At 40.1% G+C, this 11,026-nt stretch overlaps 1 protein-coding gene across 1 annotated transcript; it reads left to right on the top strand.

Moving 5' to 3' along the window:
• Positions 1-6,907: 6,907 nt before the first annotated feature.
• Positions 6,908-8,749, top strand: lingo2 (leucine rich repeat and Ig domain containing 2). Its single transcript, XM_034543389.1, has one exon. It carries the CDS (start codon positions 6,908-6,910, stop codon positions 8,747-8,749), a length of 1,842 nt encoding a protein of 613 aa, XP_034399280.1.
• The last annotated feature ends 2,277 nt before the right edge of the window (positions 8,750-11,026 follow it).

The following is an 11,026-nucleotide window of genomic DNA, read 5'->3' as shown; positions in this document are numbered from 1 at the left end:
TGCTTTTAGTTCTTAGTTATCTAGGAAATTAAGACATCAAACACTGCTTTTGCATGTCCTCTGCTGCTTCTCAGAAAGCAATATTAACTATTTATTGACCACAAAGACTGTAGTTGCCCAGCAGGGAAAACAATAATTATACACTGCTTACACTTACCATGCAGACATCTGTGCACACGTCAGAGTGGTGAGAAGTTCTTGTCGTTTTTTCTCTGACTCGAATGGATTTTCAGAATACTGTGTAGATGTCATTTTTTTTTTACTGTTACCCTCCTTTTTGGCACTTTCTGAAAGAGTCGCCTTTATTATTCGTTGCTCATTATAACCAATTACAGTACGATGAGTTGGACCCATTGACGGGAGGGATTGGAGGGATTGTGCTAATGTACAAGAGAACTTGCCATATAACTGCTGCACACAGTATGGAGCGCATTCTCCCTCTGCATGCCCCCCCCCCCCCGTTCCTCCGTGGCTTTGCCCGAGCTCTGAAAGTTAATGTTCCTCCTTTTCCTGCCTTTCAAAGTGTCTCTTCCTTCGAAAAGCCATCCTCCAAGTCAAAATATAAAAACGTGACACTTTGATTATGCTTTTTAAGGCGTGTTGATAATTGCCGGGTAAAGAAAGCAACTGTCTCCCACCATCCACAATAAATGCAGGGAGGCTTTTTCTTGTGTGAAGAGGAATCACATTATGTGCAATGATCAGTGCCTGGGGGCCACATCGAACTCAGTCTGAAAACCTTTCCAGAGGAGATAGAGGCAGGCCAATTTCACAAGTGGCTTTTTATTGGCTGATTGCACAGAGGCCAAGTTGTTATCTAAATCCTCAAACTACTTGGGCAAAATAAGAAGTGCCTTGTGAGTGTTCAAACATTCAGGGTGTTCAAACTTTACCCCTCAGATGAAAGCCAAAGCGAAATGTTTACAACCAATAGTTTGCCAGGATTAAGGCTTAAGAGAGTAAGCATAAACGGTTACAAAGTCGACCAGTGACAAACGGTGTCATTGCTAGTGCGGAAAAACTGCATTATGCCAACTTTGATTTCCATGTTCTCTCTTGAACTGTGTGCTTACGTAATCCTTTAACGGATGAACAAGTTTAATGGCCCTACAGCACGCATTCAAATACATTCAAAACACATGATTATTATAATGTACCAACAACCCATATATGCATTTAAACTGTGGTTTCAAGACGACCTCCATCGTGTATTTGCATCCGATCATATTTAGTCAGACTTTAAAACCCCTGTTGCAGTCTAACAAGCAGCCCTCCTGTACAGTCAGGTCTACCATTCAGCGATTTGATTTAGCATAATTATATTCACTTCATACTGGAGCTGTCGGGGTAATTAGTTGTTAAATAATTTGAAATCAACATTAATAGTAGGTGTCCACTCTGCCCGGCAGGGGGAGAGACACTGATGCGCAAACTGACCCATGATTGCTCCATTTAATTTGTTCCAATGCAAATTACCATGTTTCTGTGGAGTTTCTGGCTGCAGTAACTCAGAGGAGCTTAAAGGAAAGAGCTTGTTTACTGGAGGACCACGGCTGTGTGCTGCACTGTATCTAAAATCACCATACCTAAATATGCATTTGTATTGCGGTTTTTCTGTGTGCATCAATGCGTAAAAATTTAGTAAAAGTAAAACAATGCCACAGGATATGAACTCAGACTTGTGATCTTTATTGTTGTATTTTTTTCCCATAAACAATTGAATTTAAACACATATTGTTACTTTTAAAAGCTTGTGTATTATTGCACACCCATTGGTTTTACAGTAGGAACATATTAAAGATAAATAAGCCATAACCACAGTAATTTACCATACTTTTAAACAACAATGTAACCGACTTAACCTTAAAATTTCACATACTATTATCACCGACTTTTATACTGTAGATCCTATATCTTAAGTATATTAATACTAATAAAACGTGTTCCTTTTGTGGAGACTTGACTCTGCACATACATCCTCATTCTGCACAGTGAAGCTCACACATCCAAGTAAAGTAACAACAACATCAGCACATTTTTTTATAATGATGAATTGTTGCCCAAGCAATGTGTGACATATACTGTAAATAGTGACAAAAAATAGTACATGCCAATTAGGGGAGGCACACACACACACACAGAAGTTAAAGAGTGAGCAAGAGGAAACACATATAGAGGTTGTGCGAAGGAAAGATACTGAGACAGAATATCAGCAATGACCCTGCGGAAGATATCCGTTTTCTGCCGGGGGAGCGATTGCAATCTCCTGTATACAGCAGCTCCCCTCTCGCCTCTCGAATTCTGTCTGATAAATCCTCTTGTAGGGGTTCACTCACCTCGACACCCAGTCAAGAGCGCCGAGCTCAAAGCTACACCGAGCTTTATCAATCTGACAAACGAGGGAGAACATATACCTGTAATCAATGTGAATATGTAGTGTTTTGTTGTTCGGAATCGTGACTAAAAGCATGTGCGGGGCCGCTAATGACAGACATCATCCCTACTCATCCTCTTACTATTTAGCCCTGGGCTGTGTTGAAAAGTAACGAGTGGCATCATGGGATGGAAGAACCTCGCATGTTTTCAGCGATTCTGTGTGCGTATTAAAAATTAACAAATATTCTCTCCTATAATTGTCATAATGGAAAGAGCACGTCATGATTTAATGGCCCGGAGTAGTGTGTGCGTTTGAGTTTCATATTGGGCCTCTTGTGTACATATGCTTGGGATAATGGCATCGCACAGGCGACCTGAGCACCCCTGCGTAATGGCGGTTCACCGAGGCTTTGCTGAGTCAGGCACCATTAGTTGTTCTCCTCCCCCTCTTAGGGTCCGACCCTGCACTAATGTGGGTCAGGGGTCACATAGAAACACCTCCACTGTGCAGTCTTATAGTGCATTGCAGGATTCCTGCTGTCACAGGACTTCAACTGAATGTCACTGGGAGTTTACAGAATATTGACAGGAAATGGAAATGTTGGGTGAAATGGTCGGGAAAAAAATTACCCTGAGGTCAATATTTTTGACATTATTTTATATTCCAGCAGCAATTTTCTGACAAAGTTTAGAAATTGTTGCATTTGAAGTTCGTCAAGCTTGGTTAGGTCATACTAGAGAAACCAGCGACAGTTTGCTAGATTTCAAAAGCCACGGTAGTCGCCAAGTCTGCAAACACATTCCTTCAGACCTCCTTCCAAAGCCACTCCCCCAGGATTATCATCATGACCATAAACGAGTGGCTTAATGTAGTTACGATGGGCCCTGGCGCACGCTTGCTGGTAGTTATGAAACAGACGGACGCCATCGTATTGTCTCAACGCGTGCTCAAACACAGACTTGACATTGTCAATGTCAGCATACATATTACCCGGCAAGCATCATTATGTATCTGTATATTACAAGAATATCAAAGAAATATTCTATTTCTAGTATGTATAATGTATGTATGGAGTAGGCATATAATGTTGTCTTTCTACTAATAATACTTGCTACTGATTACAAAAAAATGTAAACCATGACAAAAATAGTATGCCTTTTCGAGGGTTTATATAGCCAATGTGTACAATATGTATGTTTAATCTGAATCTACTGTTAAATAAATTAACTACATATGTTTCACAGCATGACATTAACATATATTAATGACTGTAAACAACGGACATGGCTATTATTAGTATTCCCAGCTTGATTTATTACAAATTATACAATTGTTTTGGGAGTGTAATATTTCATGTTCTACAGAGATCTCTCTTTGTGGAGAGACTGGTTGCTTCTTCTTTCTTATTGCTGAGCATCACACATTCTTTCACCTACCACACTCTTACCTTGATCTCACGTCCGTCTGCATTGTGCCGGTTTTCCATTTTAATCAGAGACGTTTACAGAAATGAAAGCTACACTGCTAAAAGGATTTCTTTCCCCCTTCAAGGCCGAAAAGCCATGGTGAAACCAAAAGTGTTTTTGTGAGAGAAAATGGATATTTCTTTATGTATAGTGATTGAATACATTAGGCGACAAAATGTACCATCCTGTATTTGGTATTTCCTTTTGAAGGGCACAATCTGCACACAATGAATCAGTGCAAACAAACACAAGACACATTCTTTACATGTTGTTCTCAGTCTCAATTATCGCGGAGGTCGTAAGAACATTTCAAAATAAGAGCTCATTCACGGCTGAGTAGTGAGACGTACTCGCACACAAACATCAACCGTATATGACCAGATAATTAGGATTTCACTTATGCCTTATTTGCTCCTGCATGGGACACACAACTGATGACACTCCTGCATCACGGTTCTCTCTTCCAGCAGTGGCCAGGTGAAGGGGTCACATCCCAGGCTCACTCTCACTCTGATTACACACTGTTACAAAGACGCCCAATCATTATACTGATTAGAGACCCTCTTAGTAAACCATTGAATCATATGGTGCTGCAATTTATCTGGACGGTGTGTATGTGTGTGTGTGCCCAAGGTGGTTATTATGTGGGAGGAATCTGCAGTGTGTGTACCTCCAGTACAGAAAAGAGAGTGTGTGTGTGTCAGACACGTGTATCTAGGAACATTTGAACACTGTGTTGGACAAAGTAATTGTATTGATTTAATCATTGACTATTGCACTGAATACTAGGATTGGAACTATTGATCCAGCCCTTCGAATTTTAATGCTGCAATCTTTGAAAATCCAAAGAAATACATTTTCCCATATTGGTTCACAAAATGAAAGATGGCAATAACAAAGCACTGATAGTTATTCTGGAAGACAGGCTCAGGCAATTAGTATGTTAATGTGAACATTGAGCATTATATGGAAAGGTACTGCTTTTAATGCAGGGAGTAAGGATTTAGCTCTGCATTAGCAATAAACTGCATTAGAAAGCCGTTAAACACTTTTAACAGGCCAAGTCGGCAGCAAAAGAGAGGCAGACATATGGTGCCCACTAACCATAACAGCTTTATAGAAAGTGGAGCAAGGGGGAAGTAGAGACACCGAAAAAGAAAAAACACTCTGCATATCAGCAACTGATTCAAATGTCTACACACGATGCACAAATGCCATGAATACACACACACATGTTTTATAGGATTAAAAACAACATAAAACAGAGGCCAATAACATGCACATGAATACTATAGAACATCTGTGAATTACCATCTAGACTGTACTGTATGAATGAAATATGTAAGATCATATCAATGTTTCTCTATAGATGGGTAAAGCATCATAGTGTCTTTGTACCACAATCCGTATGCATATTAGAAGCCTGGGGAGAAATTCTGATTTTTTTCCTCTCCTGATTTAAATTTAGCACAGGCCATGAAACACAACAAATGAAGCAGAAATGGTTTGCAATCTTTGCAACCTCTCACATAGTCTGTTTTGTATATGCTCATCGCCATGTTCTTTTGTGATATGCATGAGCAGGTGCTGATGTGATATATATGTATATAGTCTGCATATAGACGAAAAAATAGTTTTAGGAAGCACCAGGTGGTGTTTTACCCCTTTAAAGCCTGACAGATTAAAACATTATATTTTTAAGATTAAGGGCTTTATTGAACCATTTGTCAGAATAGACGTATATATTATTCAAGTTATGATATATTAATTTAGATTTTCATATTTTATTTTTGAAAGGATATTTGGGTGAGCCACATTAAACCAGATATTTTCGTATCTACTTTATTATCAATGAACACCTCCACCAAGATCACTTAAAATGCAGGAGGCTAATCGCAATCTTTTTGACTGCAAAGGTACACTAGACATAAGAATGATTGTTGTATTAATTATTGCTGCATAATGATGTTTGCTTGTGCTTAAACATGCTGTACTCTAGCAGCCTTGCGCAAACAAAACATGGTTTTACAAAATGGATGTTGAAATTTAATCAAGAGTAAAACATTGGCATGACAATAAAGTAAATTGATAGGTTTTTCTCTCATTTTGAATTAAGGTGAAATATATATCAGGCAGGCTAACTCTTTTGCCGTTGGATTTATTTGAATGGATTTGGAACAATTAACGGAATAATTGATTTTGTACATCCACCATTTGTTTGCATATTGTTTGAATTAGTTTTCTAAATTGGATTAAAAAATATCCAATGTGAGACCTTTTGTTTATTGGCTTATGAGGCCTTTGTGGTAATTGTTGATGCCCTCCAACCATTTTTTATTTTTTTTTTGTTGATTGAGTCTGGTCACACTTGTCCATGAACTGCATAAACTGCCAAGTATTTTTTTGATGATTTGATTTATTTCATTTTACCACTTTAGCGTTATTGGAATTTTTTCTTCTGGTAGAGAGGGTGCAGTATGTTTAAAAAAAAAAGACAAGGTAATACATCTACATGTTTTCACAGAGTCATATGGTTTGTTTCTGGCAGTCTACACTATCAAAACTATCGAAAGGGATACAATGAGACATACATACATAATTGGATTTTGGTGAAAATCTCAATATGTACCAACACTCACCGCGGGGAAGCATTTCAACCAGCACGATTGTGCCTTGATCAGGATCCCATTGGTGAAAGTAAAACAAAGCAAGCAAACATATTCAACTGGAAAAAGCAATAGAAAAATGTTCTTTAATTCAAAGACAAAAGAAATGCCCAAACAAAATATGGAGTGGAGCAGTTCAGCCTGTATTTGAATAAGTAACAAGATGCGAAGAGGCTGGAAGGAATGTGATATGTGTGTGCAGCGAGGTCTATCCAATTATACTACACAATACTAGTAAAGGCACCTGAGGCTAGTTAGCTGTTTACCAGTCCTGTCAAGCTATTTGTAATATCACCTAACATTACTACCAAAGCCACCACAAGAGGCCCATCCCGAGTGACTAACCTCTCTCTTCCTCTCTTTGTTCTTTCCCTCTCCTTGTGCAGAACCGTGACAGAATGGTCGACTGTATGAGCAAAGTCATGCTGCACACGGTCGTCTCATGCTGGCCACCATTCCTGGGACTGGCCCTCGTGGCTGTCTTTGTGGGTTCCACCCTGGGATGTCCCTCGCGCTGCGAGTGTTCAGCGCAGACCAAGGCAGTTGTTTGTCACCGCAAGCGCATGCCCAGCATCCCGGATGGCATCCCGACCGAGACCAGGATCCTGGACCTTAGTAAGAACAAGCTAACGATGATCAATCCTGATGACTTTTTTGTCTTTCCTGGCCTTGAGGAACTTGACCTCAGTGGAAATATTATCAGTTATGTTGAGCCTGGAGCTTTTAACGCCCTTTTTTCCATGCACTCACTCACTCTCAAGAGCAATCGCATCAAGCTCATTCCTCTGGGCGTCTTCACAGGCTTAGCTAATCTTACCCGACTGGATATAAGTGACAACAAGATTGTCATCCTACTGGATTACATGTTCCAGGACTTGCACAACCTAAGGTTTTTGGAAGTGGGGGACAATGATCTGGTTTACATTTCTCACCGTGCATTCAGTGGACTTTTAAGCCTGGAGATGCTAACCTTAGAAAGGTGCAACCTGACAGTTGTACCCACTGAGGCCCTTTCCCACCTGCATAACCTGGTCAGCCTCCATTTACGATACCTCAGCATCAGCACTTTGCATCCTTACTCATTCAAAAAGCTGTTCCGGCTGCGGCATTTAGAAATTGATAACTGGCCTTCACTAGACCATGTGCCGGCCAACACCCTGCATGGCCTAAACCTGACCGCTCTGTTCATAACCAACACCAACTTATCCTCCTTCCCTTACCAAGCCCTGAAGCATCTGCCCTACCTGACACACCTCAACCTGTCCTTCAACCGCATCAGGCACATTGAAGGTGGGATGCTGATGGAACTGGTGCGGCTTAAAGAGCTCCATCTCGTTGGAACTCAGTTAACCACCATTGAACCGTATGCCTTCCAGGGCCTGCGTGGGCTCAAAGTGCTCAATGTCTCTCACAACCGACTGGACACACTGGAGAAGGGTGTTTTTCAGTCCCCAGAGGCTCTGGAGGTTCTTCTGATTGACAACAACCCCTTGGTGTGTGACTGTCGCCTCATGTGGATCCTCCAGAAAAGGCACTCCATCTTCTTTGGGGAATCGCAGCCAGAGTGCAGCACACCTGAAGGCATTCGTGGCAGGCCTTTTAAAGAGTTTAAGGAGACTCTCCTGTCTTATTACGTGACATGTACCAAGCCAAAAATACGTGAGAACAAAACACAAACAATCACTGTGGATGAGGGCCAGCACGCGATGTTGCACTGCAGTGCTGAAGGAACACCGAGGCCCATGGTGTCCTGGTTGTCCCCACGTCGACGGGTTCTGACAAGTAGGAGCCATGGAAGAGTTACCGTCCACAACAATGGTACCCTGGAGATCAAGTCAGCCGAGGTGCAAGACAGCGGTGTGTATCTTTGCCTTGCCTCCAACAGTGCTGGGAATGACTCCCTGATGACTTCTCTGGCGGTGAAAAGCCTTGGATCACTGTATGCCAACAGGACCCAGTACTACACAGATCCCAGCAATACCACTGCCAACAGCACGGCCGGTGTGACCCTCGGTTTAGACCTAAAGACTATTTTAGTGTCAACTGCCATGGGTTGTTTCACATTCCTGGGAGTGGTCTTGTTTTGTTTCCTGCTTCTTTTCGTTTGGAGCAGAGGGAAAGGAAAACATAAAAACAACATAGATGTTGAATATGTTCCTCGGTCAAAGTCTAACGGCACTAACGTTGACTCCGCAGAGGGACAAGCTGGTCCCCGTCGTTTTAACATGAAAATGATGTAACTTCTTTTATAGATCCAAGATTCTGGATTGTGGAAATGCCCAAAGTACAATGTATTTTTTTGGAAATCAGACTACTGAACTTCCCACTTCTTCAGGGAGAGTGGTTAGTGAAAACATTTGGGGCGTCATAACAAGATGAGCAGTATCTCAAATCACTGGATCTTGACATTATGCTTGAATATGCTGTGTTTCAAATACCGAAAGTCATAGTAGGACTTCCTCTTGCGTGATTGCCAGCGGGCAACTTCTTCAACATGGATAAAGAGTGGATATGTTGCCGCTATGGGGACCTGAAGGGAATAGGTGTCATTTATCAGCTTTTTGAAGTTTATATGCCCAAAAAAAGAACACTTTGGTTTTGGGTTGGATCTACAGACTTGGCTGAACCATGTACAGTACAAATTTGTAACTAAGCTATTAACCTACTTTGTTTAGTCTTGCGCCATGCTTATTCACTGAACGAATCAATGAAACAGACCATCATTTCCTATGTTCAATACTTTGCATATGTGTACCTAATGCTTAATTTTGTACATGTATATTCATTCAAAAGAACTATTCATAGCAATATTCATGGGATGCATTAGCCAAAATTGATATACCCCACATGTTCAGCAAGAACATTCTTCAGACTTTTGAAGTTTCCATGGATTCAGGAAGGGCTTCTATCGGTGATTATGTGTGTCCCCCCCCCCCCACAATTGACTCCTAGATATGAATAAATATACATTATTTATCAATGGAAAAAATGAAGAAATGAAGAAAAAAGATTTTATTTATGAAAAATGTTGAGCATTTTACAAAAATCCGTCCTCAAACACTGTTCACTTGGATTAACATAACGGTGACCCAGTATTGGTCAAAGTATCTACATGAACCACCTTTATGTCCTATTTTTGTCTCTTTTGATTACATTAACTGTAACTTTGCTGGTTGGCAAAATACATGTGTCAATTTTACTACAGTGACATTTGCATAATTTTCCCCAGTAGGAAATTTGGACTTTGTTGTGGTAGTTCCTCATTTTGTTGTTGAATCATTTAGATTGTGAAAACTTCAAAGTAAAAGTTTAAAAAAAATGTATGTGAAATAAATGAAGATGTATTTGTACCAATGAGTCTGACTGAATGGCTAATACATAAGGAATTATTCTTCAGCCTCAATGACGGACAGAGCAGTCTTCTTTTGAGTATGAGTAAGCAAAGTTATGCAACAACATGCAACATAAGGAATTTATACTTATAAGCAGGTCTTTAAGTTTTTAGAATATGAAAGTGTATACAAATTAAAGATATGTTATTACTTTCACATACCGTAGTTAAAAATACCAATATATTAAAGATTATAACATGTTCCAGTTATGCACACCTGGAATACTCCACTATAAAATTCATTCATTTGAATACCAGTAATGTGTTAGAAATCTGTCTCTCTGTATAGCTGAATTTTCATATTATTAGTTAATAATGTGGACAATCACATGACAGTACAACATCTACATAGTAAATTGCCAAACATGTGCTGCTATACTGTATACATATATTGAAGTTACAGCTGGATTACAAACAGCTCTGCCAATGAATTTTTGTTCAGTTTCCAAAAATGCACTAAGCCTACTTGTCATAGAGAACTGCTCCAGTAAAACTGCATATTATGCTCCAAAAGAAGAGGGAATACCACCCAAGAACCATTACATTGTTCTGATGTATGCTTTATTCAGTAATTGCCTCACACAAACTATGGTGAACCTGTACATAATGTGCACAGGTCAGCATACGTTTTGCACATTACATTTGAGTTTTCTCAACATTACTGTAAAAAAAAAAGTCATATATCCTTTCCAATGTTTCCAATTTAGTAACCTATACATTAACGCTTTGTTCTCTTTATCCCGTGTACAGTTTCTGAAACGGCAAGAGTTGGTGGGTGAAAGCACACCCAAATTAGGTGTTTTGAAAAGAAGATGGCCACACACATGAGCACCGATGACTTGTTATTGTTGTCACTTGTTGTGGATTGCCAACAGGTGGTGTGTGCATCCATACGACTGTCAACAGTCATTTTGAAATGGCCTCTTCCTCTCTCTCTTCCTCTCTCTCTTCCTCGCTTCCAACCCAACCGATTGAGGCGGATGGCGGCGCAGCCAGAACCAAATGAGGTAAAAAAAAAAAAAAAAGGTGATGCGATCACTGAAGCTTACTGTGCCTTCATCCTCGTTTTATGGACTAGGAGACGGTTGCATAAATTAATTTTTAGATTAGTCTTGGCCTTAGACTG

This window comes from Cyclopterus lumpus, chromosome 10 (assembly GCF_009769545.1).
Source record: "Cyclopterus lumpus isolate fCycLum1 chromosome 10, fCycLum1.pri, whole genome shotgun sequence".
In the NCBI taxonomy this organism is placed as follows: domain Eukaryota; kingdom Metazoa; phylum Chordata; class Actinopteri; order Perciformes; family Cyclopteridae; genus Cyclopterus; species Cyclopterus lumpus.
This window is presented reverse-complemented; position numbering and strand designations above follow the sequence as displayed.

Coding starts and splice junctions, on each gene's coding strand:
- lingo2 (XM_034543389.1), top strand. CDS start 6,908: ATGGTCGACTGTATGAGCAAAGTCATGCTGCACACGGTCGTCTCATGC.